Raw genomic sequence first — 22,637 nt, 5'->3', positions numbered from 1 at the left:
ACCGGTTTGGGCCTCTTAGTTCCAGTGAAAGGAAATTGCAGTGCTACAACATTCAGAGATATTCTATATCATTTTGTGCTTTTAACTTTATGTTAATTTTGTGGAGGAAACACATAACGGGTATGATGGTCAGGTGTCCAAATACATTTGGCAGGATAATATATGTGTAATTGTGTCTGTGCATTATTTTGTTTTGCTGTGTGTGAGAGATGTTTTTCACTGTCAATGTAAGGATTTGAGAATAGGTTGTATAATTCTATCCTGCACATGGGTTTTCCTTGCATTAACACACTATATTAAATTAATAAGCTAATTACAAGCACTTTATGAGTTTCTAACTTCAGGGCCAGTTTATTTATTTATTTTAACTATGTGTGTGTGTGTGTGTGTGTGTGTGTGTGTGAGTGTGTTTGTTTGTGTGTGTGTGTTTGTGTTTGTGTGTGTGTGTGTGTGTGTTTGTACTATAAAGCTGTATTATTAAACACTCTTTTACTATTAAACACTCTTTATATGAAATTGTGCCCATTATCCCTCAGGTGATGTTTAACTAATATACACATCACATAAATTCACTCATTTGCCTAGTCAAAATTAAACGTGGTGTGTTAGAGCAATGAGAACAATCAGACATGCAAGATCAGACCCGGGTTACAAACCTGTCATTTATAGAAAAAAGAACAACCAAAACCAAGGAAATGTTTAAATGTAGAAGAAGCTCAAGAGAGTGGAGCTGCTCAGCCCCGCCCAAGTGTGCACGAGACCGCAGAACGGGGTTTGGCAGATACACACTACGGAAGCCGTGAAGGCAAACATTCTTCTTTACTCTTCAATACATCAGGGTGTAATAATAAAACACAGTCAGGAGAAAGTAGTTTTATATTATGAGCTTCCTTAAAAAAACGTTTTAAATATTTTATCGTATTAGTCTTATTGCTGGGGTGTCGGTCTTACTCGAAGATATTTCAAACCTTTTTTTTAAGTAATTAAAGAATGCCAAAGTTTATACAAGCTGCTGAAATTAAACAGTAACAGATTGTTAGTAGATTTTACAACCATGCAGCAAGAGCATTTGTTTAAAGTTCTTGTGATTGGAGACCTCGGAGTTGGAAAAACATCTATAATTAAGCGATATGTCCATCAGATATTCTCTCAACACTACCGAGCAACTATAGGCGTGGATTTTGCTCTGAAAGTGTTGAACTGGGACAATAACACAGTCATCCGGTTACAGTTATGGGACATTGCAGGTGAGACTGGTTTTAATGCATGATTTCTAAAATAAGTGCTATTACTTAACAGTTATATTAATAGTTTATATCTGTATGTATATACACTGTAAAAAACACTGTATATAACTTCTGTACAGTTATACATACAATGTATATATTACATGTTGTATTTTTTATACTCTTCATTCTCTACACATATTGTGTCTTACATACATCTGCACTATTTTATTTATGTGTATCTATCCTTACTGTACTGTACTAATATTTCACATTTATGTACACACACACACACACACACACACACACACACACACACACATATATATAGATAGATAGATAGATAGATAGATAGATAGATAGATAGATATGCGGATAGACCTCTGAGGCTTTACAGACAATTTGTGTTTAGTGGTTATATGCAATTACTGTGTTATGTCCGGCAACTTTACACACAAACATTGCATAAGAAACAACTACTTAGGCAGCTGCAGAGAGATTCTGTAATGCAAAGATGCCTTCAGAAAAAAAATGAAATGAATTGTTGCTACAATTCTTTTTGTGACAGCTCTTTGCTCTTTAAAAATAAGCATCACAATGTATTTATAAACACCTTTCAATGCACCCAATGACACTGTTGAGTAATAAGAAAAAATACATATCATTCACTCATAGTAGTAAATGAAACTTATTGTAGTTTAACAAAGATACATAGAGAAGGGATAAATTAATATAATAAGGAAAATGCGTATGTGTGAGTAAACCTTAGCAGACTAAATGATAAAGGGCACAATAAGTCTGATTGCAATTAGATTAAAGTGCTAAAGGGAATTGTAGGCACAGAAATGGAGAGATAGTGAGAGAGTCTCTGGAACAGTTTGTGCCGATTTATACGTTTTTCCCAGCATCTTAGGGAATCTGACGCTTCTGGTCTGTTATGTAATATGTTGCTTTCTTTATTGAAATACCGGCATTTTCTAACATTTTAATAACATTTTAATATATTGCTGTACTGATACAGTAATGCAGAGGACCTAAAAGAAACATCTATAACATAAAGAAACAGGGTAAGACTTTGATCCGGATATTGATCCAGTTTAAAACTGTATGGACACAACCTGGCTGTTATAGGGAATGAAAACATGAGACGGTGTAGTGAAGTGGCCCAGTGAGAAGCAGAGTTACTGTTTTATTCCTCTTACACCACGGCAATTTAACATATTTTCATTATTGAATAATAGCATCCTACTTTTAATAGGACATGAGACATGTGAGACAATAATGGATCTTTATAGATAGCTCTAGGAGCACTTACATTATAGCAGCTATAAACGTAGACATTTCTCCCTTACCTGTTTATTCTCTCTTTTTTCTCTCACTCTCTCTTGAAGTTAATAAAACATTATTAAAAACAGCTTGTCATTTTACTGCGAATCCATATACCCATTTATTGTGAAAACTCTGACATGTCAAGTTACCTATATGCATGTAATAAACACAGTAATGTTTGAATTGGGATTTGCCCCTCTTTTTTATTTTTTTAATAGGTCAGGAGCGCTACGGTAATATGACACGGGTGTATTACCGTGAGGCTGTTGGGGCTCTGATAGTATTTGATGTGACAAGAGCATCAACGTTTGATGCAGTACCAAAGTGGAAAGATGATCTTGACACAAAAGTTACTCTCAGCAATGGCAAACCCGTCCCAGTTGTTCTGCTGGCCAATAAGTCTGACCAGTCACGGGACGGCTTGTCCACTCAGATTCCCAAACTCGACACATTTTGCAAAGAAAACGGATTTGCGGGCTGGTTTGAAACATCAGCCAAGGTGAGTGGATGTTCTGAGGGTTTCGTTCTGTTTGGGTTTTATAACATATTTCACAAGGCACTATTTTTCTGAAGCCCTTTTGTGTACTTGCTATATAATATAAATGAATTCCAACCAAACCTTAGATGTTATGGGTCATGGCCAGAAAGAACTTCAGCCTGGTCATTTTTCCACAGTATGCTGAATCAGTGAAAGAAATCTGAACAATGTTTTCCACATGTTGCCCCAACAATAAATAAGGGCTTCAAATTAATGGCCTAAATGTTGGTCTGGTGATTCTGTGTATTGACACTGGGATAATTCATAGGTCAGTTGGATGGTTTTTGTGTGTGTGTGTGTGTGTGTGTGTGTTATTGTGATATGAACCACATGGACACATATCACTGTTTAGTGAGGGCATGTGTTTCAATTCACAGTTCCTTTCTAATTAAATTCACAAGGGTGTGTGAGATGGGATCTGTATGAAAGGGACCCAGAGCAGCTGCTCAGATAAATATTAACACCTTGCTGTGTGAACTGTGGAGGCTGGGTGTTTAGAAGCAGAGTGCTCTGCATTGAGATTATGGCTTATAAAACAAATCGTTGAAATCTAAAATAAAGTGGAAGAGGTAAACGATAAGTTTGAATCATAAAGCAGATCAAATTGTTACGAAAGTTAAACATTGTGCTTTCGCAAAAAGTGGTTCTTCTATCATGTGACTTATCTGCTGCTTCATGAAGCAGAATTTGCTGCCAAGTCACATGATTTTCATTGAGGCTGACTAGTGCTCATGTTAGACATTTCTGTGGTTTACTCCAGCACAGCACGCAGTAACACGTAGAGATTAAAGAAAAAACCTCTTCAATTGACGTGTATCAAACATGAGTACAGCAATCTTAAAAAGTATTTACATATGTGTGTTCACTGGTGTGTGTTTACAAGAAGAATCCTGTGCTTGTTTTTTTTTTGTTTTGTTTTTTTGCCAATTCACGCAGACTGGCACAAAAATGCTCGCAAAGCGTCAGAAAATCTCAACTCTCACCAAAAAATTCAGTAAATCCTGTACGGACTGTTTAAAGAAGCAGCACAACTTTATTACATGCATATCTGCTCAAGTGAGAAACCTTGCTGTCACTTTAGACACATTGCTGTCATTCAATTCTTATATTAAAAAACACTACCAAGAAAGATTCATTTCATCTCAACATTGCATTCCATTACTTCCTTTTCTGTGGCAGAGAAATGTGGTTCACATTTCACAAAAACAAAAGTGTACATTTTGCTCTTTTATCTTAATTTCCTTTTCTTTTATTTAAATTGTATTACCTTTGATATTATTACATACTTTTATATGCGCTGAGCATCTGTACAATGTCCTTTGGTATACTGAAATGCATTTTAAATAAAAAAAACATTATTATTATTATTATTATTATTATTATTATTATTATTATTATTATTATTATTATTATGTAACACCCAAGGTCTCATAGCTTGAACTGTTTTCCTTCTATAAATGTAAGTGTAGTGTTTACTGTAGGCTTATGTGTCTTATTGTCGTATAATAAGCACTGAATCCAAAGCATGTTCTTATCTGTGACTCTTGCCTTTCATAGGAAAACACCAATATTGAAGCAGCAATCAGGTGCCTGGTTGAAAACATACTGACTCATGAGGAGAATGCTGTCACCGAATCAGACCCACACACAGTGACCCTGTCCGGCAACAACAACACCAAGGATCGTGGCAAAGCCAGATGCTCTGCATGTCCCAAATAGAAGACTGATGGTGAGGAGGAGCTGAAATCAGAGAGCGAGTGAAAGAGAGCATGAGAAAAGGGCACAGAGTTACTGGCTTCACCCTCAAAAAAGCAATTAAGATAAGGCACTGCAGTAAAGCATCAGAAACAAAATAACACACTGCTGGTTTATATTCCTATATCATTTCATCTACAGTACAGACCCAATAACTGATGCAGGTGGTGCACAGCTAAAAGACCAAAAAAATCTCTGTGAGGAACAATTACAGAACCTCTTTATTTTAGGCTGTGAGCAGCATAAGATTGTGCAGGCTAATGGACCAATAGAGCAATAATTAACCCTTTTGTGCATTAATATATATACCTTATTTGAAAATATACCTTATTTGATGCAAACTACAGTTGAAATAATCTGATATATAAATGACAGTGTAAAGGATTTGCTCATGGACCCAGGAGTGACATTTGATGGTGCTGGGATTTGAGCTTATGACCTTCTGATCAGGAACTCAATAGGTTTTCACTACTGAGCTACCATTTCGATGACCTTTTTAAAGAAATGGCTCTAGGGTTTAGGAAAAATATTTTTCACCTTCAGTGTATGGGTACATGCAGGCTTTCAGAGCGTAACAACAACAACAATAATAATAATAATGTTTGTGGTGACAGGACTTATTCCTGGAACACAAGCACATGAGGGGGGAATATGCCCTGATTCGGAAGCCAGTCAATCGCAAATTGGGGCATAATTAATGAGAGACTGTGTTTTTTGGGATGTGGAAGGAAACCATCCAAAACTTAAGCTCAGGACTGGATCAATAAAAATAGTAATAATAATAAGAATCTTTGAATATCGAGTTTCCTTTGTTCCTTTGTTTCCTTTCCACATGTAGAGAAATAAATAAAGAAATAAAAAATAGGATAATGAAACATGCTGCATCGACCAAGCAATCGGACAGTATTTACAAAGTGCTAGAGAGGTGTTTTAGCATGCATCACAGTTTTTGCTTGTTTTTTGTTCAAAACACCAACTTTAGTGAATTTCAGAGGTATGAAAATAAGTAGGACATACTGGTGCAAACTGGCTTGGTGTCAATTTTCCTTTGAGTTTCATTATTATTTTTGAATGCAATATATTTCAATGTGGGAACAAACCAGGGCACACGGTGTTATTTTCAATAACCAATAATGTACACACACCAAAGATCACATGAGTAAGCTGAGGCATTAGGGCTGTACAGAGCAGGTTATTTTGTGTTTTGTTTACCTGATTTATTTGTGCCACATTGAACAATGTCTTGCTTATTCATATCTCACAGAGGCTTGATTTTAAATGACCACAACAATTGCAATATTTAATATCATAGTACAGTATGTAATAAAAACCCTTTGATACAGGGCAATAAACATGCTGCACCATGATTGTGCAATGACTTAATGAATGAAACATGAGCTTATATCTCTTAAATAACAATCAGCATGTATTTTAATAGCATTTTTTTTTCATTCACTGCTGATATGCTGTATTTATAGACTTTATTTATTGTGCCACATTTAATGTACATGGAAATGAACTGAATGAACAGATGTATAAAGCTGGAATGGTGATGAATAAAGGAATTTGAAACCATGTCTTGTAAATGAACTGGTGATGTGTGTAGTGTATGTGAGGTAGAAACCTTAGTGGCTTGAGTTTTTTTATTGCATAGTGAAAATTTCACTTTAAGATGCCCACCCCGGATAGACAGACCCCCTCCTTCTCTCTTCTCCTCCTCCTCTTTCTCAGGTCACCTGATTCTGCCATTTTGCGCTGAGCATCCGGATCTGAATTGGTGGCAAACGCTGGATTTGTTCATCTGTGGCATCAAGATGCTGAAATGCTGAATTCGCATGTGTAAGGACCTTGGTGTGAGACTGGGATTTGGATGATTGTTATGCTTATTGCTCTATCCTCATGAAGCAGGCTGAAGGAATCTGACAATGACACTGAGTAGCTAGCTTGAGCTTGAGCTTGATCCTGATCCTGAACCTGAACCTGATTCTCATCCTGTTCTGCTCTGCGCTTTAGTAAGTGTATACCGGGGCGTTTTTTCTGCTACAAGCTTCACCTCAGCTTCTCACCTCCAACAAGAAGAAGAAGAAAACGTACATCGTAACGCCATTGGTATCGGAGCAGCAGTTACATGGTTAACCGGCGGCGCGGGAGGGTAGCAGTCACCATAGTGATGTCCTATTGCGGGTAGTAACGCACGCACGCACGGTCTGCTTCAGTTAACCGCATTTCGATCGCTCGTCACTTTCGGATCGTTGGGGGTTTGTTCAGTGCGCGCTCGTTCGTCCTTGATCGGCACAACGTTCAGCTGAATCTCAGCGCATCCTGTCGATCTCTGCACATATCCAGTGTGCTCTCCACCCCTGCAGTGAATACGTCCATTGATTGAAACGCGATCTCTCTCTCTCTCTCTCTTTATTTTACACACACACACACACACACACACACACACACACACACACACACACACACACACACTGAAGAACAGATCATGTCGGGACAGTCTATCACGGACCGGATCGCCGCGGCGCAGCACAGCATGAGCGGTTCAGCCATCAGCAAAGCCGTGTGCAAGGCCACGACGCACGAAGTCAGCGCGCCCAAGAAGAAGCACCTTGACTGTAGGTTAAGTCCATACATCGTCCTTCACAACGCAAACATATATCTAGCCTCATCGCTATCCGGCCTTCATACGTCGATTGTGCATTTTATTTGATTTTTTCCTTCTCTTCACCCCTTTACTATCCTATCCATAAGACATTCACAGCCTATTCATTACGTTTTTACATGATTATCAATGGGCACCAATTATCATTTCCAATTATACTCAAGGTCAGGGTAGCAAAGCCCATACTAAAAGCCTGTTCAGTAGACAATAATCACACATTTCACAAAAACACGAATGAGGCCTCACTGCAACAATATAAATGATGCTGAGGAATGTCATGGTGTTGGTTATGTTGTATTTTAATAACCCTCTGATTCTGATTCATTCCTTGTACCCTTTATGTATAATAATGGCAAACATTAAAAGCCTTGGCGTGTTAACGAGTTCATAATCCCACACATCTCAAACATACTTGATCAGAATGAAATGACAATAGCATAGGCCTACAGTATCAAGGGCATATGGAAATTGATCATATATGATGTTAAAGCATTCACAAAACAATTCAATCAATTCGAACAGCTTTTATTTATGCTGCTTTTATTATCAATGCTATTGATAAGCAGATGACAGTCAATGCAGGTCCAGAGAGTTTATACTGTATACAGGGTACATTACGTATTTATTAATGTTTAAATATCCAGAACAATTTCTTATATTCACTGCTGAACAGATGTTATTCTGCCACATATAGTCATAATCAACATAATTTTTGCGAAAATGCCACCATGAAACACATGAAATATTTTGTACAGAAATATCTGTGATGTTTGTAGTGATGATGGTGCTAATGTATGGGTTGATGCTGTATCATTATTCTTGTGAGAAGATAATAGTAATAGCTAGTTCAGATATCTCAAGCATAAATAACAATCAGGTTTTGCATTTAACAACAAAAGAAAATACAAAAATCATTTGGTTTCTCTCCATTTCCCAGTGATATTCAATGTCATATTAATTAGTAAGCGTATGTAGAAGTAGTAGAGAAAGTAAACATTGGACTTCTGGTTCCATAATGCAATGCGGCAATGAGTTATAGTAGAGACTCTGCTAGATAGTGATCTGCTGTGTGTTGACTCTGGTATTAGCCTGAAAATGAAGCTTTTGAAGGTGATCTGTTTGAGCAGAGTGTACAGAAGATGAGTTGAGAAAGCTGGAAGGACTAAAGCACTGCTGCATTAGTCCCTTTAGGTAGGGTTGAGTTCCCATAAATCTTAGACACAGTTCATTCATTCATTCATCTTCTACCGCTTATCCGAACTACCTCGGGTCACGGGGAGCCTGTGCCTATCTCAGGCGTCAACGGGCATCAAGGCAGGATACACCCTGGACAGAGTGCCAACCCATCACAGGGCACACACACACTCATTCACTCACGCAATCACACACTACGGACAATTTTCCAGAGATGCCAATCAACCTACCATGCATGTCTTTAACCGGGGGAGGAAACCGGAGTACCCGGAGGAAACCCCCGAGGCACGGGGAGAACATGCAAACTCCACACACACAAGGCAGAGGCGGGAATCGAACCCCCAACCCTGGAGGTGTGAGGCGAACGTGCTAACCACTAAGTCACCGTTAGACACAGTTAGATATTAATATGCAAAATGTACATGCTGGATTTTTCCTTTAGGTTTGGGCAGCTAGTAGATGCAAGGAGATTTCAGGAACTATTCAATTTTTTCTAAGAATACTAAGAGTTATTCGTGATCTTCCATGAATCTTTGGCCTTTAGAGCATAGTAGACCCAAGTAGACCCAAGCTACAATCAGAGTTTTCAATCTCAAGCTTGGCTGCAAAATGCACCTGAATGCTTGTCTGTTGTAGTAGATCTGGGGTTATAAGGTACTCCGTTTTACATTGCAGAAATAAAATTATATTTTTGACTAAGAACATTAAACCTTTCTTCAGCATTCTAGAATATTGTACCGTTTTCCCTTCTCTAATTACTTTGGCCTCCTTGAAGTCCTTTCTCAGTGACTATTCCATGAATAAATAAACCCTAGGCCTATTTGAATATTAAAATTCATTCGCCAAGCAGGACAACGAAAGGTTTTTCAAACCAGTAGCTGGCCAGAGTAAATTAAATCCCCCCAAAATTTAATTTCCACTGTTTGCTGATGACATGCCTAGAAGGGTCCACTATGGAGTTGAGCATCCACCAGCCTCACAAGCCAATGTGAGTTTTTCTTTAATTCACAAATAACTTCTGAGAATAGTTCATTATGGGAGCAGGTAATCAATTAAAATCTCAGTTAACAAGTTTAGCACAGAGGTAGGCCTTAGGGACATTATAAAAGCGGTTAGCTCTGGCGTTCTTAGCAATACACCTGTTATCTGTTTCTCTCTGCCTATTTTTCCATAAGTGTTCCTGAGTTATTGTGATGTCAAGATTTTCATTTGTGTCTTTGTTTTTGTGCAATGCCTAGATCTGATGCATTGCACCAATGAGCTGAGTGTGAGTATACCTCATCTGGCTGACACGCTGATTGAAAGGACATCCAGTCAAAGCTGGGTTGTGGTGTTCAAGACCCTTATCACCACACATCATCTCATGATGTATGGCAATGAGGTAAGAGGCACAGCACATTTTTCAATGTAGCTGAATGTGATTAAGTTTTAACCCTCTATGGACCTGCAATCATATTGTGAAAAAAATTAACTTGTGTTTATAGATTTATTACATCCAAAAAAATAGATTTGTTAGTTCATTTATAACATAAAATATTTCACACTTATATATAACAGTGGGATACAACATATTAAATATTTCATCACACATGGAATTTTTAAAGGCCTATTTTTTATATCAAATTTATTTATAAAATTTATACCACTTGATGAAATTTGTTCTGTGTTTATTTTTTATTCCTAAATTAGGAAAACATTTTCTTATCATGTTTATCTATAGTAAAATAGTTTTTTTCAATCATTTTAATCATTTACAAGTGATCTAGGATACCTTGATAAAATGTCCACTATATTAAACACTATGCTATACCAAAACTCTAAAAACCCATTATTTAAATCCATTTTCTACAAATCCTTCCATAAATTGCTTGATATCGATCTAAAAATACATAAAAATGTCTAGCTAGATTATGCTGGCATGCATGTCATATGTATTGACTAATGAGCCGTTGCTATTTCTGCAGTTTAAGTCTTTATTTATTTATTAATTATTCTACAGATGGTGCATTTTATTTAACTTATTTAAAAATTTGCTTTATTATTTAAGTGATTAAAAATTACTTACCATGATGTAATTTGACCATGTAATGCTAAAGCTTGTTCTGGTTGCCTTGGTAACCAGTAAATTTAATTACATGGCAGAAAAAAGTTGTATTACAAAAATAAGTGCCCGTCCAGGTCCGTAGGTCCATACAGGGTTAATTAATGTGCAGTAAGATTTCAGTTTCAGTTTAAGTGAATATATGAACAAGATGAGAAAAATTTAAATGATGGATATGACTATAGTCATATTTGTCAGAGAGCTTCACTTACAAGTGTTATTTCATTCTTTAAATAGAGGTTCATCCAATATCTTGCATCCAGAAGCACACTCTTTAACTTGAATAATTTCATAGATAAAGGGGCATTACAAGGTGAGTATGAGTTTTAAAACAACACCACACTCTAACTGTGTCTCTCCATGCAGCGATTACAGGACAAGACACTTACATTTACCTTTGAATACTTATTTCCTGTAGGTTATGACATGTCCACCTACATCAGAAGATATAGCAGATATCTCAATGAACGGGCAATGTCCTACAGACTGGTAGCAGTCGACTTTACCAAGATGAAGAGGGGGTAAGTTTTTTGTTTTTTTTTTGTTTGTTTTTTTAAACCCAAAATGTTAAAGGATGCTTCTGTAGACATACTTTCATTTACGGCTTTGGCAAGCTTCTCTAAGCTTTCACTGTTCTGTAGGATTGATGGGGTGATGCGCACCATGAGCACAGAGAAGCTGATGAAGACCCTCCCAATTATTCAAACTCAGCTGGATGCACTTCTGGACTTTGAGGTAAACCTGTTTGAGAGGTGAGATAGTGGATTTAGCACAGAAATTCTCAGTAATGCTAATAATCTGGTAAAACTCCATGTTGTTTGTTGAAGAAAACAAAACATATCTATTAGGATGAAACAGATGAAAATTATAAAGTTGACTCATTTAGTCTGATTTGACAAAAATGTCTGAAAAATCCACTTCTTTCCTTGCTTCTGTGATCTATTTACATCCTCTCTACTTTGTATGTCACTACTGACACTTGCTTTGGAGTTCAGAGGTCTGTTCAAATACTGAATTCTTTCCTATTTTCCCCAAAAATAAGAACCCTATCATATTAAAAAGTTCTCTTATAAATACATGTACATTATATGACTAAAAGTATGTGGAGAGTCTGACCGTTACATCCATATGTCACCTTTTTCCGACCTGTCATAAAGTATGAAGTGCACAACTGTATAAAAAGTCTTTGTATACTGTAGCATTATGATTTCCTTCTACTGGAACTAAGAGGCCCAAACCTGATATAGTATGATAGTACCCCTGTACACAAAGCAAACTCAGTGAAGCAATTGCTTAGCATGGTTGTTGTGGAAGAACTCCACTGGCCCGCACACAGAGCCCTGATCTCAACCCTACTGAACACCTTTAGGATGAACAGGAACGCTGTCCCACCTAACATCAAAGTTTGACCTCAGTACTTGTTATTGCTGAAAGGGCAACTTCCCATGGCTTTACTCCAAAAGCTCAGGAAAGCCATCCCAGAAGAGTGGAGGTTATTATAACAGTAAAGAGTTAGGAACTAAATCTGGAGTCCACATACTTTTGGCCCTACAATGTACATCTTTGTGCAGAGCCTTGCCCCAAAAAAAGGTTTCTGGGTTTAAAAAAAAGCTGAAACCTTGTCATATACAGCAAAAATCCTATAAGATATCCTTTTCATCTGGACAAAAGGAAAGGCTGCACATGCTCATTTATGTTATATAGGACAATCCAGAATCCTAAGGCACTTAAATGTCTTTTGGCATGAATTGTATTTCTTTGGGTTCAATATTTTATCATCACTACATTCGGAATTGTAAATTTGGCAGTAAAATGCATTACACATCTGATTTTCCCTCTAGGCCAGCTCTAATGTACTGACAAACGGTGTGATCAATGGTGCCTTCATGTTGCTCTTCAAGGACTCTATCCGCATCTTTGCTGCTTACAACGAGGGTGTTATTAACCTTCTAGGTAATAGTACAGCCCCTTGTATATATCTGTCTGGTGTCAGTTATGTTGCTGTTTATTGAAGGGATATCAGCAGGTGGTGTAATGCTGCCCAAGGTGATGCAAATTCTCTGTTACTGCTACTAATTTGATTATTTTTCTTCTAAATAAAACTAAAATCTTTTATTCTTCTTATACCACAGCATTTTCCCAAAATTTGCATTGTTTTATTAATTAAAGAATGACGTGTCATCATTTTATCAGTTTCTAGTTACATTTAATGTTGTAATGGAGCCCTCACAAAACGCTGATATTGTAGCAGCTATAAACATATTTCAGAGAAACCAGAAAAAGCACATGTACTGAAGTTGGAAAACCTTACTGACACTGGAGACTTTTTTTTTTGTAAATGTTAAATAAACTTAGCAAAAAAATGTGGAGCACCGTCCATACAAGCCCCTGAGAATGAACTGTTACTAATGTATTAAAAGAAGCACGCTATTATTTTTATTATTCTTATTTTTTATTATTATTATTATTGTTATTATTATTATTATTATTATTATTATTATTATTATTATTATTATTATTATTATTAGAACTACTGTCAGAGCTGCTGTTATAAAAATGAATCAACACCTTCGGACCAATCCGATTAAAAAACAGTGCTGTGGTATAAGACATTTATGAATGAAATTACTGGAAGATTGTGTGCTATTGTACAGCTTCTGTACTAAATACCTTGTTTCGTTTCAAAGAGAAATATTTTGATATGAAGAAGCATCAGTGTAAAGAAGCCCTGGAAATATACAAGAGGTTTCTAATCAGGATGACCAAGCTCTCAGAGTTTCTCAAAGTGGCAGAGGTAAAATGTTTCTGAATACACTCAATGCATGGGTTTGGTCGGGCTCTTCCACACAGGCCCTTTTTTATTACTGCCCCTCTTGGCTTTCGGTTCAACTTTTACCAAAGGTTCCCCTTCATTCTGCCTGTTCTGCTGCCTGCACTGCATGCGTTAGCGAGATGTCTCTCAGTCTATCTCAGCAACAATAAGAACAATGATGTGTTATTCATATGAAGATCAACTATTTCAGTTATTTTACTTAAGTTTGCAGAAATAAACCCAGTTTTGCAGTCCAAATGCAGGGCACAGTTGTCAACGTGGAATAACTTTGACTGTGATCAAATATGAGTGAGGACATTGTAGTGTTTCGTATCTAAAAGGTTGATGGATAAAGGTTCAGTAATGGTGTCCTATGCCTTTAGAAAATGAGTATTCATTAAAGCAAATGCTATTTTTTGACAACTGTGCCACATGGCTGGAATTTAGCCATTCCTTTTATTTATTTGTTTATAAAGCATAATGTCTTGCTGTGTATGGAGGTAATTTTTGGAAAAAAAAAAAATCCTGCACATCCTGCTTAATTTCTAGATTCTGTTTTATTATTTTGTCTTTTTTGGCTAAGTAATATGTCTCTTCAGGAACTGGGTGCAGTGCTATCCAAAAACAGACTAAAGTTGACTTTAAGAGCGCATTTCTTTATTTGTATAACAATGTGTGTATGCCATTTTTTCTTGTCCTTTTTTTTTCCAAAGTCAACATTAGTTGTGTGTTTCTTTTGGATGTTTCTCACCTAGTCATAAATATTTCATCTCCGTTCACATGACCAAAAGTGACATTTCATTGTTTTCTCACCCATGAATTCAACATCCAAATCCTTGTTGTCTATCTCTTTGTACATGCAGTTGTCCATATTTTCTTTAACACCCACACAAACGCCGCATGGAGTAATGGCTCTTTTTCTTTATTCTTCCTCCCTCCTCCACATACCTCTTTTCTGGTTTTTCTTTTATTTTACCTCTTTTGTTCCACATTGGGTTTTTTGTTCTCCTCCCTCTTTTCCTTTTTTGTGTCACAGCAAGTTGGAATTGATCAGGTTGACATCCCAGATCTCTCACAGGTTAGTGGCACATTTCATCTCAATTTCTGCCATGTGGCTTCACCTGAAATTCTCATCACCACCTCACCCCATAGACCTCCATCCCCAGCCTCCCCCATTTCCTCTATGTTTACCCCTCATCTACCAGACTTTTAGGATAGGGGCCTCCAGAAACTTACTCCATACCCGCGCTCTCCCTGGGAATCTGATGTGCTGTTTTGCGTTTTCTGTTTTCATCAGAGGTAAATGGGTACTAAAGCTGGTCACCTTTGACCTCAGAGAAGCTCTCTCATTTATGAAGCCTTATGCCTTGAATATTGCCATGTGTATTAGCACAGCATTTTTATTAGGAATGAAAGGCCGTTCAAGGCTATTGAGGTTTGCGATGACGTCACGTTTAGATTAAGTGCTTGCTCTTCAAGCCACCATTTCTTACTGGTAAAATCCATGAGAAATTTACAGCGCTTCTATTTCCAGTGCAGACTGATATATAGCTGAATGGTGTTTGTGCCTGAGGGATTGTGGGTATAGTGTTTAGCTTTTACACTGCGGGCACTCACCATTGCTATATATCTCTGCACTGGTAGGGTATCTTTTGCTTTAATAGCTTTTGGGAAGGGTTGTGAATGTGCATAATAAATAGAATGCCTTAAAACTGGAGCAGGGGACAAAACTTTGCCTGGCACCATCTGAAGTTTATAGTCAGCAACCATGCCAAACGTAGGCCTCCAATTTATGCTGTTCTTTGCATTTCATGCCAATTACGCTCCATGCCGACTGACAGAGGGGTGCTGGGCACACATCTCCCCCTTCAGTTTGCCACCATTTGGCTTTTTTCGTTGACATTTTCATTTACATCAGACAGGGACTCCTGAAGGTGTTGGGCTGGCATACTACACAGTGGTACCTAACCATGTCGAAAACATTTTTAAATGGAAGGAGTGCCTTGTTTACTTCAGCTGAAGCAGTATTCAGAAGGCCTGCATAATGTAACATCTATATGAAATGGTTCATCAACCAACATTAACAACAACATCGCAAAATATATAGAAAAGGAAAATCCACAGGTCGAATCGTGCTGTGAGAGATAGTATGGCCTTTTGTACACTCCTACAGCCATGTTACCTTTCCTTAACTTCTTGCTATCTTTTTCGTTTCTTTCTTTTTTTAAACTGTCTATTGTTTCTTCACATATGTTTCAGATTTCTCAGTGGGCTATTCCTTGTTTTGTCTCCTCTTAGAGTGTCTGAGAAATCTGTTCTTTTGTTAGTCATGGAAATCCTCCCTCGAACTGGCATGCAGAGTGGACACGTCTAGTCCTTGAAAGGCAAATGTTGTGTAAGAACAAAGTCATTCTCTTGAAAAGTTAATGTTCCTCATCAGCCAGTTCAGCTCATTGATTATAGCCTATAGAGGAAGAAAAATGCATTTCTGTCAGCAAGTGCACACACTCATGTTCTCATCCAGCATTTGCCTTTCTCTGTATAACCTGCTTTGGCTTCCAAATGTTTTTATTTCCTTTTCTTGACGATAAAAGGGCATGTGTTTACTGAACTATTCCAAAAGACATGACACATGAAAATATGTCATTTGCTGCAATGCAATCATGAAATTGAACTTCAAGTGGAATCCAAAGTTTAGTAGGTTGCGCTTTGGCTTTTTATATCTGTGCTTTTTGAAGTGCTCTGCATGGTCAGTAAAAAAAGGTCCCACTTTTCTGTTTGTAGAAAAGTCTATAATTTGTGTCTCCCCCTTTGAGAAGTCCTTGATCTCAGTTTGCTTCACAAGCCGTGTATGAGGTGTCAGAACACTTGCATGGGAAATAACACAATTTTATTTTGCATGTACAAGCATCTTCTATTGAATCTTTTTTGCTTTTTCTCCCTTTTATTTTAGAGGCTCATGAACACTATTAGGTTATGTCAGTAATGCAGACCTTCCCTTTGTGACTCTGTACATGTTTGTCTGTCTATATTTATGTGTCTGTGGATGAGTGATGGAGAAGTGTATGTATGTAGTGTCTGTGTGTTTGTCAAATGTCATGTTAATATATGTGTGAGGGTCTGTGAGAGTGTATGTCTGTGTATGTCTGTGTGCTTATGTATGGTACTCATTGTCCACACATGTGTCTGAAATATCTCTTTTCCTCAACCTGCGTCACTTCCAGGCCCCAAGTAGTCTCTTACAAGCTCTTGAACAACACTTGGCCTCTCTGGAAGGCAAGAAAATCAAAGAGCTCTCCTCCATCAACAGGTATCTTACAGATACACATTTCAGAGTAAAAAGTTCATGCAGTTAAACTGATCCTCACAACTGTACCCAGGGATGCTGGAAAAAAAACAATTATGTGGCACAGTAAGACGTAGATATTAAAAAGCATCTGCTTATAAACAGGTCTCCACCAGACAGCACATTTTCTTCAAGCCAGAATGAAAAGAATCCTGCAGGCTATACATTATATACTTTTTTATTATATACTTTTTTATTTTATATACTTTTTTAAACATTGAATGTTTTATACCAAGCCACCTCCTGAAAAAATGTTCTTAATACCATTTCTTTTGTAGTACCATTTGTTTCTGTGATTGTAACAGAAATCTAACAAAAGCACAACATTACAGTTGAACATAAGTACAGAACATACAGCACATGGATTAGAGAAACAAGTAGTTCTGTTTTACATTAATCAATACAGTCAACTTCCCATCTTTATTAGGATATGTACACCAGGTCAATTGTGCAATTATCTAATCATCCAATTATGGTGCATGGTGCGTAAAATCGTGCAGATACAGGAGAAAAGCTTCAGTTAATGTGGATCAAACATAAGGACAAGAAAAAAATCAATTAAGTACTGACTGTGACATGGTTGTTGGTGTCAGATGAGCTGGTTTAAGCATTTCAGAAACTGCTGATCTTCCAGGATTTTTACATGCAAGTCTGAAGAATTTGTACAGAATGGTGCGAAAACTAACCAGCAAGCTGACAGGAAGGCTAGAAAATCACTCTTAAGAACCGTGGTGAGGAGAAAAGCATCTCACATCTCACAGTGTGCGCAACACACAAACCTTGGTGTGGATGGAATACAACAGCAGAAGACCATTTCGAGTTCCACTCAGCCAAGACCCTGACTCAAGAATATGATGCTACAGTGATCACAGACTCACAGAACTGAAAAACATTGTACTTATCAGCCCATCTAGCACCAACAACCACACCACGGTCATGACAAGTTACTGAGATCATATTTTTCTACATTATGATATTTCACGTGAACATTTTAAAAATCAGCCTTTCAGCTTTTAGACTGATTATTACTGTTTATTACTTTTCCTGTTTACAGGGATGAGAAACAGCAGGCTCAGGAGGCTGATGGCAACAGATTACAGCCTGCAAAGGTGAGACATCACAGCTCTTATGTCTCACTGTTTAGTTTCTGAACCTAAAGGCAATATTTAACTGTACAAAATGTAATACGTCATGACCTCCCTTAAGTCCTTAAGTCCAAGTATCACCGTAACTGTTTTTGTCAAAATGAAACTTTAATTTGAAAGTATAATTTAATATAGAAATATCTCACAGATTTATTTAGTAAACAATAAATATGCAAAAATAAAGATATGTAAATGAAGTATGTTTTCCAATAATATATGATCAAATAATACCTGAAAAATATAACTCAATTTAACTTTGGATGTTCATTCAAATGAAGTTGAGATCTAAGTTTTAAAATACTGATGCCAATAATTGTTGTTATCTTTTTACATTACAGAGGAAGGAAAGTTATAAAGGACTGGTCTTAATATGACTGTGAAATATTTACAGAGGAAATTCAATCAAAAAGAGAGTACCCTTGTTGATATGCTTCTTATTTATCCTCACCACAGGGAGTACAGCTCAAAGATATTGGCATGCAGACCCCAACGGTGTCCCCCAGCGGGCAGTCTGTGGGCAGTGCCAACAGCAGCTGCACCAGCAGTGGTGCTACTGAGCTCCTCTCCAATCCACCAGATCTACCCATCACAAACGGGTACTGAGAACAGTACACTACTCACACTGTTCACTTTATAACTTATGGGATGGTTAGATATTGTTGCTACTGTTTGATATCCATTTCATAGACCTTTGAATATGTATATTATCCTTAAAGGTGTAAAAGTAGTGTATTTTTGTGTCTCTTGAACTAAAAGTGTGCACAGTTTCACCAGTGATCATTTCGACCTCCAACACAACCTCAGCGTCCCTGTTCCGACTAGCACCCTGCCTGCTACTAACAACGGTTGGGGAGGTCAGATTTACACTACTAACACAACCACACAGACCAATATGAATTATTTATTTATTTATTTACATATTTTTAAATATTACATCTTTATATGCCTGCCAAATGACTTCATATTTTTCCTTTTGCATTTTTTAAATTGATTCCTGCATGACTGGACCTTCTCTGGGTGAGTCAAAGTTTTGTGAATGAATGTAATGATTTGTGAGAAGACACACATTCCATTCCTGTATCCTCGTGTTGTCTCCTGCCACAGGTTGCGTCCGCTTTTAGGACCCCTACTCAAGCCTAATTCACAGGTCCACGGCCAAGGCACACATCTCTATAACGGAGGAAAGTTACTGACTAACGACCTGGACTCCTCTTTGGCCAACCTAGTGGGCAGTAGGTCTTTTATTCATGTTGCATTTCTATAATTATAATTATATTTTATTTTCTGATCTGATCAAGGTTGTGGTGTTTCTCATAGATTTGCACTTTGGAGCACCCCTGGCCAAAAAGTAAGATTTTATCAGTACATTCATTTGATTAGGTACGCATCAAATACATGATCTTCCCTATAGCACACATATACTCTATATGGCCAAAGGTTTGTGGTCACCTGACCAGCGCATTCATATGTTTCCTATCCCCAAACAACTGCAACATTGGAAGCAAACAATTGTATAGAATGTCTTTTGAATCTGTAGCATTATAAATTCTCTTTACTGAAACTATGCAGCACATAAATGTTCCAGTAAGACTCCCCGTCCATGATGACATGGTTTGCCAAAGCTGGCGTCGCAATTTCACACCAAACCTTCTCAATCGACATCGGTGTCTGACCTCACTAATGATCTTGTAGATGAATGAGCACAAATCTCCTGGGCCACAAGCACTGTTGAACGAGGACATATTGTCGTGATTATCAGGTGTCCACAAATTTTGGGCCATATTGTATACACAATTACCTACTGTAGCCCATTTGATGATGTCCCCAAAAATGTACAAGTAAATTTTCTGCCACAGGACCAGCAGTTACCAGATATTTTAGATCTGAGTCATGGCTGAGTGGATCGAGCACATTTAGACTGATCAAATCAAAAATTTCTGTCTAAATAAAAAAAAAAAAAAAGATACTTGTTTTCTGTATAAGTATGAAATAAAATACAAGAGTTTGTGTATATATGTATATGAATGCAGATTAATTGTAATCTAATCTAACAGACCTTTTATCTGCATATTTATTCTAAGGCTCCATGCTGTTGGCTTGTTCTAATATTTGTGGACTGGTCTTTGTCAGTGAAGACGGACTATGTTTTTTCTTTAGGCCAGAGATGCAGTGGACCCACCTGGAGAAGAAAACCACAGGAGGATCTCACTGGCAGTCTAAAGCCATGAGTGGCACCGCACAGTGGACACACACACACTTGGCCCCTGCCCCTATTCCTGTGCCACAGATGGTAGGAGCATTAGCGTTTTTCCAACCTCAGCCACACATTTCTCTGGGAATATAGACAGTGTTACATAAACACAAGTGCAAACAAAAGCTGCCTTAATGGCTAACTTTATCATTTCTTTTCCTCTTCCATCTGTTCACTGCAGAATGGAATGATTTATACTGGCTATGTAAGTCTCTTCATTAATTCCTTGTGAGAAATCATATTGAAACCATTTGTTGTTCATAATGTGTACTGATTCGTTTATGTTTCAGGCACCAGCTCCGGTAGCATTACCAATGACAACCCCCCAAGTGCCTGTATATGGGATGGTACGAATTAAAAAGACATCTTGACAAATGTTTACATTTGTAAAATCATGTGAAATTTCCACAATATATATAGAGAGAGTGTAGCTTTAATTCTGTAGACTCCGTGCCTGTATCATAGTACACTCACAGGCATGTAACATTATAGGTAGATAATGGTAGGAATCGGACACAGCAGGGAAAACACACTTTTTCTTTACATGGGCCTTCTGCTGTACAAGCCTCTATGATGGTAATTACAAAAGAAGCTGTAAAATATGAGACTAAACAATAAATATGTATGATTTATGTTTGTCTTGAAGCTGGAATGATTGCATTGAGCTGTTTGATGAAGTTAACAGAATTAAAGTTAATGGACCATGAAGAATTTAACAATGGTGTGGTATAAAATACATTAACTGTATTGTCTGTATTTACAAAGGTAAAGTTATATTGCGTCTGAGGCTCAACTTTCTGATAGGAGAAAGTAATGTAGCTTTTTAAATTGCTGCTGTTATTGGTTCTATCTACTGTATATGGTGTAGTTTCTTTTTTGTTCATTTGATGAGAGATAAACAATCGGTTTATTCAGTGCTAAGCTGGATGCTGTAAGCTTCCCTTCTTCGGTAGCATTAGTAAGTTTGTAGTTGTAGTGCAAACCTAAAGAAGCAATCAGAAACCATGCATGTCCAACGTATGCATTTTGGGGCAAGGGTAAATTCTGTACAGTTTTTTAAACTATCCTTTTGTTATTTTCAGTTATTTTACTAATATAATTGTATTATTTACCACTATGAATAATCTGTCTGTGTTTGATTTCTAATAGATCCCTCCTCCCATGGGCCAGATGAGTTCAATGCCCTTGATGGCACCCCAGCCTGTAATGTACAACCAGCCTGTTCTCCGCACCACCAACCCCTTTACCCCTATCCCTGGGACTCAGGTACAAATTGCATTTTCTTTGCAAGTTAATAACTTCACATATTATTTAACCTTGAAATAACATAAAAGTTTTTGTTTTTCCTTAATTTAGTCTAGTACACACAGGATGCTGATATATAATTACTGAAATATTACTGTGACAGACATTTCACTGAAATATTTAGCTTTGAGTCGACAGATTTTTTTTTTTTTTCATTTTCAGATGCACTTCATGTAGCGCTAAGGAGAGCATCAGACTGACAGTAGCGCCAGAGGAAAAACATCAACCAACCCAAAACCAAATATGACAACGGAGAAGTGAGAATTGGTTCAGAGACTGACATATTCATGTGCCATTTTTGCCCCTTGAGCTGTGTGTTTGTAGCATCCCTGCCCCAAGAGCATAACATAGTCCTGTCATTTTACACGTTCTCTTTAATTTCCTAAGTGTCAGATCTAGTGATTCTAGATGGCCCTCTTAGATGATGTCACTGGCTGAATGCGAAAGGAGTGACAATGTATAGTGATTTGCGGTGGAATGAAACAATGTCATGATGTCAAGTCTCCCGCCCCCTATTTCCCTCCCACGGTCGGAGAGTTTGTTGTTGTAATTGTGTGCACTTGAATCTTTAATGTTTATAATGTCTAAACCAAGCCACGGTTTTGTATGCACATTGCCTGAATAGTGTTTCGAACCACTGTCAATGTTGATGATCGTGCCACAGTTGCTGGCCTCCTGAATTCTTGAGTCCTGGAGAAACGTGTACAGGTCACTTTTGTACATTTGTCTTGTCCCTGAACATTTTGGACTTCACCTTTACAAGTTGAAGCTGTTTATGCATACAGTAACTTGTAACATTTCATTCAGGTATGGTTAAGGTATGGCTGTATGGATTAAAAACAAATACAGCAGTGTGCTCGTGTCTATATTTTTTTCCTTTTTGATAATAAGCATATGGACTCTGATGGTTTTCAGAAGATATTGAGTCCATAATGTTTTTTTTTTTTTTTACTAGCAAATCTAATTATAC

General features: G+C 37.4%; 2 protein-coding genes across 2 annotated transcripts; both read left to right on the top strand.

Moving 5' to 3' along the window:
* Positions 1-863: 863 nt before the first annotated feature.
* rab38c (RAB38c, member of RAS oncogene family) lies at positions 864-6,269 on the top strand. The gene is made up of 3 exons (XM_060891395.1): positions 864-1,247; positions 2,774-3,054; positions 4,651-6,269. The coding sequence occupies exons 1-3, from the start codon at positions 1,055-1,057 to the stop codon at positions 4,810-4,812; spliced, it is 636 nt and encodes a 211-aa protein (XP_060747378.1). The 5' UTR covers positions 864-1,054; the 3' UTR covers positions 4,813-6,269.
* A 354-nt stretch (positions 6,270-6,623) lies between these two features.
* LOC132860347 (phosphatidylinositol-binding clathrin assembly protein-like) lies at positions 6,624-22,521 on the top strand. Its single transcript, XM_060891533.1, has 19 exons — positions 6,624-7,466; positions 9,946-10,088; positions 11,046-11,121; positions 11,227-11,329; positions 11,450-11,543; positions 12,650-12,761; positions 13,496-13,602; positions 14,657-14,698; positions 16,845-16,930; positions 18,021-18,075; positions 18,565-18,707; positions 18,868-18,965; positions 19,233-19,343; positions 19,429-19,459; positions 20,269-20,401; positions 20,544-20,567; positions 20,653-20,709; positions 21,512-21,628; positions 21,830-22,521. Exons 1-19 carry the CDS (start codon positions 7,337-7,339, stop codon positions 21,842-21,844), a joined length of 1,677 nt encoding a protein of 558 aa, XP_060747516.1. The 5' UTR covers positions 6,624-7,336; the 3' UTR covers positions 21,845-22,521.
* Positions 22,522-22,637: the final 116 nt, after the last annotated feature.

Source organism: Tachysurus vachellii, chromosome 17, assembly GCF_030014155.1.
Source record: "Tachysurus vachellii isolate PV-2020 chromosome 17, HZAU_Pvac_v1, whole genome shotgun sequence".
Lineage (NCBI taxonomy): Eukaryota > Metazoa > Chordata > Actinopteri > Siluriformes > Bagridae > Tachysurus > Tachysurus vachellii.
Note: the sequence above shows the minus strand (reverse complement) of the source record. Positions and strands in the feature narration are given on the sequence as shown.